Raw genomic sequence first — 18021 nt, 5'->3', positions numbered from 1 at the left:
TGACAGTGGAAGTCCAAGGGGAGCTCTGCATGGCCTTAGCTGTTAGAATATTTCACTCACAACATCACAAAGCACGTCGCTTCAGATGACTTTTGTTTCTTGCTGGACATCTCCACAATCTCTTCACTGGCCTCCCTGCTCCTGGACGTCATGCTACCACAAGGAAGGGTGGTCCTGCAGTCAAAGTCCCTCAGGCCTCTTCACCCACAGAAAAACGGACCCTCTTCCACAAATCATGCAAGCCTCTCAGGATAGGCTCCCTGCCTCTCACTCAAGCCCTAGTTCTCAAGTGTGCTTTCAGTTCAGTTCAGTTCAGTCGCTCAGTCGTGTCCGACTCTTTGCGACCCCATGATTCACAGCACGCCAGGCTTCCCTGTCCATCACCAACTCCCGGAATTCACTCAGACTCACTTCCATCAAGTCAGTGATGCCATCCAGCCATCTCATCCTCTGTTGTCCCCTTCTCCTCCTGCCCCCAATCCCTCCCAGCATCAGAGTCTTTTCCAATGAGTCAACTCTTCGAATGAGGTGGCCAAAGTACTGGAGTTTCAGCTTTAGCATCATTCCTTCCAAAGAAATCCCAGGGCTGAACTTCAGAATGGACTGGTTGGATCTCCTTGCAGTCCAAGGGACTCTCAAGAGTCTTCTCCAACACCACAGCTCAAAAGCATCAATTCTTCGGTGCTCAGCCTTCTTCACAGTCCAACTCTCACATCCATACATGACCACAGGAAAAACAATAGCCTTGACTAGACGAACCTTTGTTGGCAAAGTAATGTCTCTGCTTTTTGAATATGCTATCTAGGTTGGTCATAACTTTCCTTCCAAGGAGTAAGCGTCTTTTAATTTCATGGCTGCAGTCACCATCTGCAGTGATTTTGGAGCCCAGAAAAGTAAAGTCTGACACTGTTTCCACTGTTTCCCCATCTATTTCCCATGAAGTGATGGGACCAGATTCCATGATCTTTGTTTTCTGAATGTTGAGCTTTAAGCCAACTTTTTCACTCTCCATTTTCATCTTCATCAAGAGGCTTTTTATTTCCTCTTCACTTTCTGCCATAAGGGTGGTGTCATCTGTATATCTGAGGTTATTGATATTTCTCCTCGCAATCTTGATTCCTGCTTGTGTTTCTTCCAGTCCGGCATTTCTCATGATGTACTCTGCATAGAAGTTAAATAAGCAGGGTGACAATATATAGCCTTGACATACTCTTTTTCCTATTTGGAACCAGTCTGTTGTCCCATGTCCAGTTCTAACTGTTGCTTCCTGACCTGCATACAAATTTCTCAAGAGGCAGATCAGGTGGTCTGGTATTCCCATCTCTTTCAGAATTTTCCACAGTTGATTGTGATCCACACAGTCAAAGGCTTTGGCATAGTCAATAAAGCAGAAATAGATGCTTTTCTGGAACTCTCTTGCTTTTTCCATGATCCAGCGGATGTTGGCAATTTGATCTCTGGTTCCTCTGTCTCGTCGAAATCCAGCTTGAACATCAGGAAGTTCACAGTTGACATATTGCTGAAGCCTGCCATGGAGAATTTTGAGCATTAGTTTACTAGCGTGTGAGATGAGTGCAATTGTGCGGTAGTTTAAACATTCTTTGGCATTGCCTTTCTTTGGGATTGGAATGAAAACTGACCTTTTCCAGTCCTGTGGCCACTGCTGAGTTTTCCAAATTAGCTGGCATATTGAGTACAGCACTTTCACAGCATCATCTTTCAGGATTTGGAATAGCTCAACTGGAATTCCATCACCTCCACTAGCTTTGTTCGTAGTGATGCTTTCTAAGTCCCTCTTGACTTCACATTCCAGGATGTCTGGCTCTAGGTCAGTGATCACACCATCGTGATTATCTGGGTCGTGAAGATCTTTTCTGTGTAGTTCTGCTGTGTATTCTTGCCATCTCTTCCTAATATCTTCTGCTTCTGTTAGGTCCAGACCATTCCAAAGACCAGCAGTTCACACCTTTGCCTTTGGTCTATTATGATCTATAACAATTTACTGGAGAAAAGGAATATTCCTGAAATTGCCTTTTTTTTTCATACTGGTTGCCTACCAAACAAGAATCTTTTTCTTTTAAAACCCAACACAGATATAACCTCCTCTGGCAAGATTTTTCTGATTCAGTTTCTTTCTAGATGTTTTGAATAGCTTTGCCTTCTGTAATGTCTTTGAATTTGCAAAATGCATCAGTTGGTACACATATATATTCTTACAGCTATGTGCCAATGTGTCTATATGCTCTATAAACTAGTGAACTTCTTAATCTCTGTATCCAAGATTGTGGCACATACCAGAGAATTAGCTAATGGTTGAACTGAATGACTGACATCATTCAACATTTACAGAAGCACCAAGTCATTTAGAATGTAACAACTGACATGATGTTTTATATATAGAAATTGGAAAATTTCTAGACATGTACGTCAGAATTTATTGTGATTCACCTGGTAATCAAAGGAGAGAAGGCCACTCAGAATTGATAAACTTTTGATATTGTTCTCATTGCCAATAATGACGTACAGAAACATTCCATACATTAGAGCAAAATACCTCCTTCCCAGGCATTATTTTTAGATCTCCATGTTCTTAATACTGAGCTATAATTTTCAGAATGTAGATTATTTTTTTGCTCCAATTTTTTTTCTGATAAAATGTCCCTGCTATGCCTGAGCCACTGATCTATTTTATTCTATGTTTATAAATAAAAAACATTAGAATATTAACAGAACTGTATTTCTTCTCTGATGAATGTAATCTCTCAATTCTTAGAAACTACACTTACTTTTTACTGGTAAAATTCTCATTATATTTTAATGCCTTCAGCCTTGCACCAAAATCTATCCTCCAAAGTAAATATCACAGGAACTGACCAACTCAAAAACCAAAACCACCCACATTTGCTGTTCTAGTCGCTCAATGCTTATTAACTCCACAGAAGAATCTTTTTATTGACAATAAGTGGACCCAAGCAGGAACAACATTCACAAGAACAAGTGCCAGAAACAAGCTTAATGTTAGTAACCTTAAACCTCACTGTCCCTTTGAATCATACTTAATCCTGATTTAACAGTATGTGGGGGGCTTCCCATGGTGCAGTGGTAAAAATCTGCCTGCCAATGCAGGAGATGCAAGAGATGGAGGTTGGATCCCTGGGTCAGGAAGATCCCCTGGAGAAGGAAATGGCACCCCACTCCAGTATTCTTGCCTGGAGAATCCCATGGACAGAGGAGCCTGGCAGGCTGCAGTCCACGGGGTCTCACAGAGTCAGGTGCGACTAGCACAGATACACACGGCACGTTGGTGTGTGCTTTACACTCAGTGAAGTTCAGTTTTTAGACAACTGCGGCACCAGAATCCCTTTGTCCAGGAGTATGCCCTTCCTGCCACGTTTACATAGATGGAAAAGTATGCAGTGTGCTCTGACACACAACCATTATTAGTATATACACAAACATTTATTCAAGAGTAAGTTCAGTGCCTCTCGCTTCAGGTAACAAGACACACAACTTAAAGCGGCAGAAATACTGAGAGGTGTCAAACAGAACTCCAAATGCATTCTCTGCCGTCTTCAGCACAGTTATGTTTCTCCTCATAATTACAAGACAGCAAAAGCAGCTCCCAGCATCACAGATAGGCTCCAAGATGACAGTGAAGAGGAGAGAAGACCTTTCCGCCCTTGGTTCTCCTTTTATTAAAGGGAAACTTTTCCAACAGTTCATGAGTAGATGGCCCCTCAGAACCCACTGGTGAGGACTGGGTCATATGCCCTTGGCAGCAAGGGAGGATGAGGAAAGGGGTTCTAGCCCTTTCCATCTTTATAAAAGTAGACTGGTTCTGTCAACAGGAATTAGAGGTCAGATGGAAGAAGGCTTAAACATGTCAAACAATGTAAAGCTGAATAACATATATATTGCCCTTTATAAACATAGATAGTAAGTTTTTAATGCTGCTGCATTTGTTTTGATTTCATTGACCTCCAGAACCATTTCACACGCATTAGTAAAGCCTATGAAAACTTTAAAGAGTCTATGAATAGAAATAGAAATTTTGAGAATTGATTTTTGTTTTCAAATAACTTACAGTACCATTTATTAAGGTATTGTCTCTCAACTTTAACTTTGCCTTTTACAGTCCTTTGTGAAGCTGGGACTGAGTTACCAGCCACACTCTTCCTCACTGGTTTCCTGTGTGACTCTGTGTTAGAGGGCACCAGGGAGGCAGTGGAGGCTGGAAGAGGATGAAGGCACTTGCTCCTTTTCTGAGCCTGTCCCATGCACTTCTGAAACACTTCTTCACCTTGCAGGGGCAGATCCTTTGGACAGCAGCCATTGTTTCCAGTTTTCCAGCGCTCATAGAACCAATTCCGGGCCCCTCTTCAGTGATACTCGCACTGGTTGGCTAGAACACTCTTCTCCAAGGTCTGAGGAGCAGCTTCATGGGCAGGTCCTCACAGTGGGCCTGCACACAGGACTACAGAGCACCTCCTTTACACTTCTAAACTTTAATCATCCAGCCTCTTTACTGGGTTTCTCCAGTCTAAAAGGAGGTTGCATCTCGAAGCTGCTACCTCTACAATAGATCAGTTTAGTGTTCCCCTTTTGTCTTTCCAGTTCTTCAATGCTGCTGCTGCTGCTGCTGCTGCTGCTGCTAAGTCGCGTCAGTTGTGTCCGACTCTGTGTGACCCCATAGACGGCAGCCCACCAGGCTTCCCTGTCCCTGGGATTCTCCAGGCAAGAACACTGGAGTGGGTTGCCATTTCCTTCTCCAATGCAGGAAAGTGAAAAGTGAAAGTAAAGTTGCTCAGTCCTGTCCGACTCTTTAGCATTAATTCTTTATCTTAATTCTAACAGGCCAAGTTTATTTAAATTTAAATGTATTTAAATTTAAATTTATTTAAAAGAAATTTATCTCTTTTTTAGGGGAGATTACAGATTTTAAAAATTTAACAAAAGGAACTTCCACTATTTCATCCTTTTTTGCATCCTTATAATCATGTTCATTTCCTCTCTTTCTTCAATGTTCAGATACCGTATTTGTCCCATAACCTTAAAGGGTTAGATGACTTTGTTTGCAACTCTTCATGCCCATCACTATAATATTTAAAACAATTCAAACAAAAGAATCTATTTTTTTTGACATAGCAGACATATTTAATATTTCTTCAACCATTTCCTTTTATTTTGTTAAATTCACTGTACACTCTATATTGCAAGTTTCTCCAGGCTCCAAGTTTATGGCTTTGAAATTAATATATGTCCAAGAGAACTATGGTTAGCAAAAGAGAGAAGGCAGCATCAGGGGTGGATAAAAGAGAATGACGGTGGTTTTTCTGAAAGTAGAGGAACAGTAGGATATCAGTGGTAACAAGGAAAGGACTAGAGGTTGCAGAAACAGTGAGCTACCAGAGGAGATGAAATATTCCCTGGTTATCTCTATAAGTAAATAGAAAAGAGGGCTTTAAGCTTTGGCCTTGTGCTTTATGACAGATGACATGATGACCCGTCCCAAATGTCCAGACTGACTAGACTGTTTAACTTGAGACAATCTGGAATTTATTTCAAGAGGCTGAGTATCAAGAAGGCTTAAAGACTGCACTTAAAGACTGACTGAATGAATTCAAACCCAAAGGGGAAACATCTTTCATATTCACTGTAAAAGCTTTTAAAAATGCTATCTAAAGCTAAAAAGCAGAAGAAGCAAGATTACAGTTACACAAATAGTGTGAAATATTTGGGGCAAGAATTGAGATGCCATAGGGGCAAAGAGAAGGGTTTTAAGGTTTGTCGCCTGAGGGGTATAATTATGCTTGCAACATATTTCCCAAGAGCCTTGAGGTTTTCAACTTCTGTGGGTTCAAAAACAAGCATAGATACAGTCTTAAAAGTGTGTGATTCAGGACAGATGTGAACTATATCAATGATTACTTAGAGTTCCCAACTGCCTTATTTTTTATAGCTCTCTATAGCCAGGTAGCTGACAACAAACTATTTCATAAATGTCAGCTACTTCTTACAAGTTTTAAATTGCTTCTTTCTACCTGTGAAATACTAAGAAAAATCACTTTAATTTTTTTCTCCAAATTAACCCTTATTTTCAGCAATCAGAGAAAATTTGATTTTTATAAAACTTCTCTCAAAGAATTTTTGACTTGAATGTAGTAACCTGCTTCCTAAACTGAAGCTTTGTAAAGCTTTGTGAGTAGGTAAAATAATACGGGTTTTGTTTTAAATTTGTTCTGGCTTTAGGTTCAATAAAAGGATCACCAAAGTGTCCAAGGATGTAATGCTGCTGCTGCTAAGTCGCTTCAGTCGTGTTTGACTGTGCGATCCCATAGATGGCAGCCCACCAGGCTCCCCCGTCCCTGGGATTCTCCAGGCAAGAACACTGGAGTGGGTTGCCATTTCCTTCTCAAATGCAGGAAAGTGAAAAGTGAAAGTGAAGTCGCTCAGTCGTGTCCGACTCTAGCGACCCCATGGACTGCAGCCCACCAGGCTCCTCCGTCCATGGGAGGTTCTAGGCAAAAGTACTGGAGTGGGGTGCCATTACCTTCTCCAAGGATGTACTAGACACCACTGAATATATGGGAAGATTTTCACCAATTGAGTCTGTTTTATCTAGACAAATATTCCCCTACTAATTCAATACAATTAAACTCAAAATTACATTTTTGTGTGTGTGTAAATATGGGTGCATGTTTCCATCAATTTATAAAGCTTTATTCCAGTTTAAGGTGTTAACACACTTCTTCTCCCTTTCAAAAAATTGTCAGAATTTATTCTCCTAATTTACTCATTTCTTTTCTTGAAAGAAAACTCAACAATCTCTATGCTCTAAGGTCTATATTTATCTCTTTGAACCTTTTCCCACTTCCTTACTAAACAACAAAAACAAAAAAGAGAAAAACTCAAGAAATGCAGAGAGAAAAAAACAACCATAGGCACCAAAGTCTGATCTTACTCAAAACAACAGAATGGACATGATTCTTATAAACTTACGGCATTACATATCAGGACTGCATCTTTCAGAGTCTGAGTTATCATCAGAAAATATAAATTTGTTCAACATTTTCTAATAAATATTTCATACAGTTTTTCTGTAAATGTTATGGTTTGTCACTGAAATATACTTCTTAAAGATGACTCTATAAAAGGAAGACATCACCAAGAGTTGCACCACTGCCGTCACTTCATACTTACAGCAACTGCCTCCAAGATCTGTTTGACAGCATCTGCAGCATCTCGTTCACTATAATATCCCTTTTCCACAATCCTAAAAAAAACCATGAAATGCTTCTCAGACACATGCATTCAACTGAGCAGATGTTAAAAGAGGTTAAATTAATGTTACAGAAGATTTATCTAAACAATTACAGCAGGCTACCATAACACGAGGGGAAAGATTTCCATAAGTTGGCAATCTAGAAGTCTTCAGGTTTATTTACGAAAATGGAAAATATTTATTTTGCCTAGGCTTGAAGTATCCATCCTGTCGGGGACAAAAAATTATTTTCAAACTCTGTGTTGCAAATAATTTTAAACCTATAACAAGTAGACAATATACCATGAACCATCTCATTTAATTGTCACATTGCTTCAGCAATTACTAATTCATGGCCAATGTTGCTTTGTCTATCCAATTACTTTCCCTCTTCCTCTATTATTTTAAAGCAAATATAAGACATCATATAATTTCATTCATAAATATTTAAGGAGGTATCTTTAAAATTAAAGGATCTTTTAAAATCATAACTACAATGCCATTATCATATCTATAAATGCCAATTCCTTAATATCATCAGATATGCAGTTTCAACTTTCTATTTGTTTTTAAAATTGGTTTGTTTGAATCAGTATTAAAATTAAGTCCATGCAACTGATTGGCTGATATGTCTCTTCTTCTCTTTTTATCTGCAGCTCCTCTTTTACACCCCCTTACTCCCTCTCATCTGCTTTTCTTTTCCAAATAAATGACTTGTTCCTTTTGCATAGATTTGGGCCAGACATTTTCTTTTGAAATTAAAGTCTTTTCTTTTTTTAAAAGAATTTTCCTGAATTAGAATGTTTCATATTTATTTTCTTCCATTGCTTTGGATTTCTTCTTTGGGGTATGCAATTACACACATATAAGAGTTTTTCTACTTTATGGGCTCAAATAAACAAAATAAGGAATGAAAGAGGAGAAATAACAGCAAATACCACAGAAATACAAAGAAAAAAAAAAAGAGAGAGAATACCATGAACAGTTATATGCCAACAACTTGGACAACCTAGAAGAAATGGAAGACTTTCTGGAAATAAACTGTCAAGACTAAATACGAAACAAACCTGTCAAGACTAAATCAGAAAGAAATAGACAATCTGAACAGATGAATCAGTAGTATTAAAATTGAATTTGTAATTAAAAACACTCCCAGCAAACTTAAGTCCAGGTGGGAGTGGGCTTCACAGGGTAATTCTAACAAACACATAAAAGAGAATTAATATCTATCCTTCTCAAGCTATTCCAAAAAATGTAAGAGGAGGGAAAACTCCAAAATTTAAGAGGCCACCATTACCCTGATACCAAAACCAGACAAAGATAACACAAAACAAGAAAATTATAGGCCAATATCTGATTAATGTAGATGCAAGCATTGTCAACAAAATATCAGTAACCCTAACTCAACAATGTATTGAAAGAGTCACACACTATGAACAAGTAGGATTTATTCCAAGATGCAAGGATGGTTAAATATTTGCAAATCAATGAATGTGCTGAACCACATTAACAAAAGGAAGGATAAAAATCACATGATCATCTCAATAGATGCAGCAAAAGCATTTGACAAAATTCAACAACCATTCATGATGAAAAATCTCATCAAACTGTGTAGAGAGGGAACACATCTCAAAATAATAAAGGCCATTTAAGACAAATCCACAGCTGGATTACAGCTGGATTACAAAATCCAACATCACATTCAACAGTGAAAAGCTAAATGCCTTTTCTCTAAAATTAGGAACAAGACAAGGATGTCCATTCTCTCCACTTTTACTTAACACAGTATTAGAAATCCTAGCCACAGAAATCTGACCAAAAAATAAATAAATAAAAGGCATCCAAAATGGGAGGGAAGAGGTAAAATGGAACTTCTTGCAGATGACATGACACTCTATATAGGAAGTCCTAAAGTCTTCACAAAAAAAACTATGTAATAAATGAATTCAAGTAAGTTGCAAGATGTAAGATTAATATACAGAAATCCATTTGCTTTTCAATACACTAATAATGATCAGGACTTCCCTGGTGGCTCAGATGGTAAAGTGTCTGTCTACAATGCGGGAGACCCGGGTTCAATCCCTGGGTCAGGAAGATCTGCTGGAGAAGGACATGGCAATCCACTCCAGTACTATTGCCTGGAAAATCCCATGGACAGAGGAGCCTGGTAGGCTACAGTCCATGGGGTCGCAAAGATTCGGACACGACTGAGCAACTTCACTTCACTTAATAATGATCAGAAAGAGAGAGCAAGAAAATAATCCTGTTTAAAACTATGCCAGTCCAGGTTCAATGCACGATACTGGATGCTTGGGGCTGGTGCACTGGGATGACCTGGAGGGATGGTATGGGGAGGGAGGAGGGTTCAGGAGGGGGAGCACATGTATACCTGTGATGGATTCATTTTGATGTTTGGCAAAACTAATACAATTATGTAAAGTTTAAAAAAAAAAAAAAAAAAACAACTATGTCCAAAAAATAAAATACTTAGGAAGAAACTTAACCAAGGAAGTGAAAGAACTACACTTTGAAAACTAGAGAACACTGATGAAGGAAACTGAAGACACCACAAAGAAATGAAAAAATAGCCCGTGTTCTGGGATTAGAATAAATATTGTTAAAATTCACAAACTATGCAAAGCAATCTACAGATTTAATGCAACCCCGAAAACTACCCATGACATTTTCTACAGAATTAGAATAAAAAAAAAAAAGAACTAGAATAAATTATCCTAAAATTTCCATGGAATCACAAAAACCCCCAAATTTACAAAACAATCTTGAGGAAAAAGAACAAAGCTGGAGGTATCATGCATCTTGACTTCAGACTATACTACAAAGCTACAGTAATCAAAACAGCACAGAGGTGGCACAAAAACAGGTACATAGATCAAGGAACAGAATAGAGACTGCAGAAATAAACCTACACACTTAAGGCCAATTAATATATGACAAAAGAGTCAAGAATACAGAGTTGAGAAAGGAGAGTCTTTTCAGTAAATGCTGCTGGGAAAACTGGACAGCTACTTGTAAAAGAATGAGATTTGAAAATTTCTTCACACCATTAAAAAAAAAAAACCCCTCAAAATGGATTAAAGATCTAAATATAAGACCTGAAACCATAAAACTTCTAGGAGAAAATCTAGGCAGAAAACTCTTTGACATAAATAATAGTAATATTTTTTCAGATCTGTCTCCTAAGCAAAAGAAGTAAAAGCAAAAATAAGCAAGTGGGACCTAATTAAACTTAAAAGATTTTGCATAGCAAAGAAAACCACTGACAAAATGAAAAGACAAGCTACTGAATGGGAGAAACTATTTATAAATGATATGACCAATAAGGAATTAATATCCAACATATATGGGCCTCCCAGATGGCACTAGTGGTAAAGAATCTGCCTGCCAATTCAGGAGATGCAAAAGACTTAGGTTTGATCCCTGGTTTGGGAAGATCCCCAGGAGAAGGGAATGGCAACCCACTCCAGTATTCTTGCCTGGGAAATCCCATGGACAGAGGAGCCTGGTGGGCTACAGTTAACGGGATCACAGAGTCAGACACGACTGACAGACTGAGCACACAGGCACCCACTGACATGTGTGCCAGCTCATGCGAGTCAACAGCAGAAATACAGGCAACCTGATTGAAAAATGGGCAGAGGATCAAATCAGACTTTTCAAAAGATATACTAATGGCCAATAGGTACATATAAAGATGTTTAACATCACTGATGATCAGAGAAAGGCAACTCAAAACCACAGTGAGATATCTCCTCATGCCTTTTAGAAAGGCTATCATCAAAAACCCCACAAATAGCAAATGTTGGCAAGGATGTGGAAAAAAGGGAACCCTCGTACATTGTTAGCAGGAATGTAAATCAGTAGAACCATATTGGACAACAGTATAGACGTTCCTCAAAAAATTGAAAATAGAACTACCATATGATCCAGCAATTTCACTCCTGGGTATATATCCAAAGAAAAGGGAAACACTATTCAAAAAGCTACATGCACCCAGATGTTCACAGCAGCACCACTTACAATGGCCAAGACATGGAAGCAACCTTAGTGTCCATCAACAAATGATGGGTAAAGATGTGCAACATAGGCATAATGGAATATTAATCAGCTGTAAAAGGGAATAAAATCCTGCCATTTGCAACAATGGGAATGGACCCAGAGAGAATTATGCTTTGTGACATAAATCAAACAGAGAAAGACAAATACTCTATGTTATCACTTATATGTGGAATATAGAACATAAAACAAACTAGTAATGTACATAATAAGACAGAAACACATTCCAGGTAGAGAGAACAAACCAGTGGTCCACGTGGGGAAAGGGGAGAAGGGAGGCCATGGCAGGGGCAGGAGACTGAGACGCGGACGGCCGTGTACAAAGCAGACGAGCGGCACGGGCGCCAGCACAGCTCAGGCGGATTTCCTAACAAGGCTAAACGGATATAATCTATAGAAATGTTTACTCAGTGTGCTGTGAAACTTATACCACAAAGCAAGTACACTTTAAAGAAAAGCTTTTCTACTTTTGACTTATATTGCTTTTTTCTATGGTTTTCTTAATTTTAGTTTATTTTGCATTGTTATAATTTCCTTCCTTTTCTGGGCATATCCTCCCACCATGCTTTCACCGCCTGAAGGGACCCTATTCTACTTCTTGTTTTCTATCTTTTTATAATCATTTTGTTTTGGAATTAACTAAGCCATTGCTTTGCTGCTTATTTTTAAGGGAAATTTGTTTCTCAACCTTTTTACAGACTGACAGGTCAGGATATCTATTCCAGTGTCACAGCTCTAGACTGTATAGTTAATTTCATGAAGTTTTCAAAGTCTGGACCTCATCCTTTCTAAGATCTCTTCCGTCTGGAACATCATTCCCTCACCTATCCTCTCTATTCTGATTACTGAAGTCTCTTTCCAGAAGTTTCTCCTAAATACATTTTCTCCCCCTGCCACCCTCCAAAGAGGCTTTAGATATTAATTTCAAGAGTTCATAGGGCCTTGACTGTAGCAGTCTCTTCAAACCTTACTGGGGGTGTATGCCAAAAAGCCCTTCAGTTCAGTTCACTCACTCAGTCGTGTCCGACTCTTTGCAACCCCAGGAATCGCAGTATGCCAGGCCTCCCTGTCCATCACCAACTCCCGGAGTTCACTCAGACTCACATCCATCGAGTCAGTGATGCCATCCAGCCATCTCATCCTCTGTCATCCCCTTCTCCTCCTGCCCCCAATCCCTCCCAGCATCAGAGTCTTTTCCATTGAGTCAACTCTTCGCATGAGGTGGCCAAAGTATTGGAGTTTCAGCTTCAGCATCATTTCTTCCAATGAACACCCAGGACTGATTTCCTTTAGGATGGACGTGTTGGATCTCCTTGAAGTCCAAGGGACTCTCAAGAGTCTTCTCCAACACCACAGTTCAAAAGCATCAATTCTTCGGTGCTCAGCTTTCTTCACAGTCCAACTCTCACATCCATACATGACCACTGGAAAAACCATAGCCTTGACTAGACGGATCTTTGTTGGCAAAGTAATATCTCTGCTTTTCAATATACTGTCTAGGTTGGTCATAACTTTCCTTCTAAGGAGTAAGCATCTTTTAATTTCATGGCTGCAATTACCATCTGCAGTAATTTTGGAGCACAAAAAAATAAAGTCTGACATCTATTTCCCGTGAAGTGATGGGACCAGATGCCATGATCTTCATTTTCTGAATGTTGAGCTTTAAGTCAACTTTTTCACTCTCCTCTTTGACTTTGGTCAAGAGGATTTTTAGTTCCTCTTCACCTTCTGCCATAAGGGTGGTGTCATCTGCATATCTGAGGTTATTGATATTTCTCCCGGCAATCTTGATCCCAGCTTGTGCTTCTTCCAGCCCTTAGCTTTCTTCTTATACTGGCCCATCCTGCTCCCAATGATTTGGAGATTTGAGTGTTCTGTTCTTAGTTCTATCACATGTCCTCTTGCGTCCTCTGCCTCTTCTTCCATAAATGCTAATACCATACAGCTCTGCCAAATTGTCATTATTTTGTCCTCATTTGTTCATATTTTAGTGTCACAGAGATACTCTGTCACCTGGTTTTGCTATAGATGTTGTCTGTGAGGTTTTGGTTTTTCCGTGCTAGTTTTTTGGTCTAATCTTATAGGGATATTTGGGAAGACTGAAAAACAACTTTATAGTGGTTTTTGTCTTCCCAGAATTTTAAGAGAAAACATTTTTTTTTTGATAGACTGTAGATTAACAACTTACACAAGACGTTTTCATCTCACAAAATGTTTGTGGAAAAGACATCTGAAAAAGGTCAATTCAAAACATAAAAGAGACAGAACAGCAAAAAACAATTTTAAAAACTGTTGAATTTTTGTAATTTAACATTGTAATTTTTCCTAGATGGTTAGTATCTCAAATAGTATAGTTAGTTTTCAGAAAGTACCTTCTTTTTTAATGTTGTGGCAAGAAGTTTAAGTTCTCAAAGTATCTGATGCTATATTTTGAAAATGTTTTCCAAATAGGGTATGATCAGAACAGATATGACAAAATAAAAAGATGTATTAAAAGAAGATACCTCAATGACCATAATTATTAAGATTCAGAAAAACTATATTGATGGGAAGAAATTAATTATTTTCTTCATGCAATTATTTTGAACACTGCCAAAAAAACTCATATATTTTCAAAGAATGAAACATGGAATATTCTTCCTAATTTTTTTATTTATTCATTCAGTCGCTCAGTTGTGTCTGACTCTTTTTGACCCCATGAATTGCAGCACGCCAGGCCTCCCTGTCCATCACCAACTCCTGGAGTTCACCCAAACCCACGTCCATCGAGTTGGTGATGCCATCCAGCCGCACCATCCTCTGTCGTCCCCTTTTCCTCCTGCCCCCAATCCCTCCCAGCATCAGAGTCTTTTCCAATGAGTCAACTCTTCACATGAGGTGGCCAAAGTACTGGACTTTCAGCTTTAGCATCATTCCTTCCAAAGAAATCCCAGGGCTGATCTCCTTCAGAATGGACTGGCTGGATCTCCTTGCAGTCCAAGGGACTCTCAAGAGTCTTCTCCAATACCACAGTTCATTTATTATGAACATCACAGTTTATTTATTAGACACCTGTTACATACCAGGGTCAAATAAAATGTAAAGACAGATTACAATACTCAGGGGGTTATTATTAACTGGTCCTTAGAAATTTATTTTCACATGACATTTCCTTACAACAATGTGAGTTTTTTCAATTCATGATTAAGTTATATAATCTACTTACTAAAATTTTAATTGAAACTATACTTGAACTATACTCTCTGACTGACTTCCTGAAGAACTGACTCATTGGAAAACACCCTGATGCTGGGAAAGATTGAAGGAAGGAGGAGAAGGGGACGCCAGAGGATGAGATGGTTGGATGGCATCACTGACTCAACGGACATGAGTCTGAGCAAACTCCAGGAGTTGGTGATGGACAGGGAAGCCTGATGTGCTGCAGTCCATGGCGTTGCAAAGAGTCAGACACAACTGAGTGACTGAACTGACTGACTGACTGATACTCTCTGAGTATTTTCAAATGGAGTATCCCCTTAAAAGGGGAAAAGAAAAACTACTGTGTCAGAGGAAGTAGAGAACTTTGACTACCATTACCTCACCCTCTGCATTCCTCTCTAAGTGTGGATTCTGTGGCACACCCATCAACCAACACAAATGTGATTAATGTGTCCTCTGGGGGCTGCACCTGCTTGGTTTGCTCCAGTCCTGTTAAAGGAAGGACGTTGTTACGCAGATGATGGAAAAGAATGGCTGATAATTAACATTTTTTTCCCATCTCCCATTCTGTCCAGAAGAGGAGAGAATCCATTACCTCTGGCCCTGCAGAAATCAGTGTGGACTCTCCCATAGTCATTCGAGACTAGAGCTTTACCACAACTTTGGGATACCCCTCCAGGGGGCACGACTCATGGCTTTGTTTACACAAGAACTCTTTCTGGGTTGGTCCAGAACCAACTTGCACAACCATGAGTGGCCTTCCTGATAAGAAACCCTCCTTGTCTGTTAAATATACATGAATTCTTATGAGCTTCTCCATCCATCCCTTAGAAAAGAAGTGCTTCACTCACTAGAATTTCTTTTCCATAATTCACTTTATTGTGAATTCTCAAGCTTTGACCTAAGTATGATGTTTGTGAGTTTTCATTTTGATATAATTAAGGGTTAAGGGCCTGTGTTCAGAACATGTCCTTGTGTGAATGTCTAGTGACTGGCTGGCTGGAGGAGTGAATTTACTCGGGACTGTTTTCAGGTAGTATAGAGGGAAGAGTAGCGATTGTAGAAAGAATAATGAAAATTTCACTACTTTCCTATACTATATATTAAAATAGCAATATACTTCATCCAATTAATAAGGATGATGCATTCTAACAAAGGTACCCATGTATTTATTTATCTAATAAATATTATGGAATGACAACTGTGTGCTAGGTGCTCAGTAGTACACCAAACAAGGCTTCTGCAGGCAATTGGTTTCTCCTGGTATAAAAACACAGACAACAATCTACACAGTGTGCTAAATGTGGTGACAGATATTAGAGAATGGCCTGGGAGCTCCTAGGAAGGGCAGACAATTTATTCTGCAGGCCATGCAGGGTGAGAAAAGTATTCCAGAGGTGGCTCATACCTGAAGGACATACAGGAGTTTTCTAGCTGTCGGGAGGATGGGAGCTGGGGGTGGGATACATGCAGGGGAGAAGCATGGGACTGGAGAGCAGGGAAACCATTCTAAGGAAAAGGACCAAGACTACAGAGAGAATTACATCGTGAAGATGGGATAATAATATTTAATCAATATTTCTAACTGTCAAATGTGAGCCCGTACTTGCTGGACTTAATAAAGAATAAGATTTGGGGACTTCCCTAAGTGGCTCCGTGGTAAAGAATCTGTCTGCCAATTTTGGGGACACAGGTTTGACCCCTGATCTGGGAAGACCCCACATGTCTTGGAGCAACCAAGCCCCTGTGCCACAACCACGGAAGCGCAGGCACCCTGGAGCCCGTGTTCCGCACAGGAGAAGCCGCCGCAGCGAGTCCGCGCAGGGCCACTAGGGCAGCCCCGCCCTCTGCAACCGCTGAAAAGGCCCGCACACAACCGACACTCCGCACAGCCAAAAACAAATAGGTAAAGAGGAATAAGAGTTGGGCCCTGCCTCTGAGGAGACCACACATAATGGAGAAATCGCTAATAAATACATCACCATAAATATATGCTACACTAAGGTTTGTACAGCCAAGAAATGTATTAACTCTTGCTGTCAGAAACATCTTGAGAGCAGGCATAAGGGCAGGAGCTCAAATGCAGGTGCCTTCCCCACCTGATCCCCCGTGAACTCTGTATACCATTACTAGGTTCTGCCATAAAAACCCAACTGCTTCTCTTCCAGGCTCCTTCTGCTAAAAGAAAAATTTTGTTCTCAGTTGATTTGCTCATCAGAATGTCACAAGGACAAGTTTCTGAAACTCAGATATTCAATTTTAAATATTTAATAAGTAGAGCTATGACCTAGGCCATTCATGATGGATTGGGAAGAGCAATAGGAAGGAACTTCTCAAGCTGCAAATGCAGGTTTATAACTGAGATATAAGGTTGTAGGTGAAGATACTGGTGAGCAAGCAAAGGAAAGTGAAATCCTGCAATCTTTTTCTCTATAGCATCACTATGGTAGATGTGTTTGGTCAATGTCTTCTGTTGGGTATTGTGGAAAAATTATCAGCCTTCTCACTATACTGTTGCTTTGATCATCCCTGCAAAGCTGTTCATGGTAGGTGGTCAATAAATATTTGTGGAATCAGTACTAATTGTTAAGTGAATGGATGCCAAAAAAATTTCAGACTGTGGACATTTGCTTTTGTTCCTTATCATGGCAAAAAAAAAAGCACTGGACTGGGAAGGGATGCTCAGCCGCTGCAAGCAACTGCTGGCAGATCCAGAGGGACGGCCATACCCATGTTTCCCAAAGGAAAACGCAACAGACAGAACGTTATTGCTGCTTTTAGGAGCAAGCTCAGTCATGCAGTTTCTAGATATTATAGTAACAAGGATCTTTCTAGATTTTTGAACAAATCAAAACGTAATGGAGGGAATCTTCTCCAGGATAGATCACATCCTGGGCCATAAAGCTAGCCTTGGTAAATTAAAAAACATTGAAATCATTCCAAGCATCTTTTCTGACCACAATGCAGTAAGATTAGATCTCAATTACAAGAGAAAAACTACTAAAAATTCCAACATATGGAGGCTGAACAAAATGCTGCTGAATAACCAACAAATCACAGAAGAAATCAAAAAAGAAATCAAAATATGCAATGAAATGAATGAAAATGAAAACACAACAACCCAAAACCTGTGGGACACTGTAAAAGCAGTGCAAAGGGGAAGGTTCATAGTAATACAAGCATACCTCAGGAAACGAGAAAAAAGTCAAATAAATAACCTAACTCTACATCTAAAGCAACTAGAAAAGGAAGAAATGAAGAACCCCAGGGTTAGTAGAAGGAAAGAAATCTTAAAAATTCAGGCAGAAGTAAATGCAAAAGAAACAAAAGAGACCATAGCAAAAAATCAACGAAGCCAAAAGCTGGTTCTTTGAGAGGATAAATAAAATTGACAGACCATTAGCCAGACTCATCAAGAAACAAAAAGAGAAAAGTCAAATCAACAAAATTAGAAATGAAATTGGAGAGATCACAACAGACAACACAGA

The 18021-nt window shown here is 39.4% G+C and overlaps 1 protein-coding gene across 2 annotated transcripts in view; it reads right to left on the bottom strand.

Moving 5' to 3' along the window:
- CAMK4 (calcium/calmodulin dependent protein kinase IV) overlaps positions 1-18021 on the bottom strand; it is a 280284-nt gene that overhangs the window by 82768 nt on the left and 179495 nt on the right. For both annotated transcript variants that reach the window (XM_005212128.5, XM_002691014.7), the window contains exon 5: positions 7201-7273. In XM_005212128.5, the coding sequence (XP_005212185.1) occupies positions 7201-7273 (73 nt within the window). The remainder of the gene's footprint in view (positions 1-7200; positions 7274-18021) is intronic.

The sequence above is a fragment of the Bos taurus genome, chromosome 7, assembly GCF_002263795.3.
Source record: "Bos taurus isolate L1 Dominette 01449 registration number 42190680 breed Hereford chromosome 7, ARS-UCD2.0, whole genome shotgun sequence".
NCBI classification, from domain to species: domain Eukaryota; kingdom Metazoa; phylum Chordata; class Mammalia; order Artiodactyla; family Bovidae; genus Bos; species Bos taurus.
Note: the sequence above shows the minus strand (reverse complement) of the source record. Positions and strands in the feature narration are given on the sequence as shown.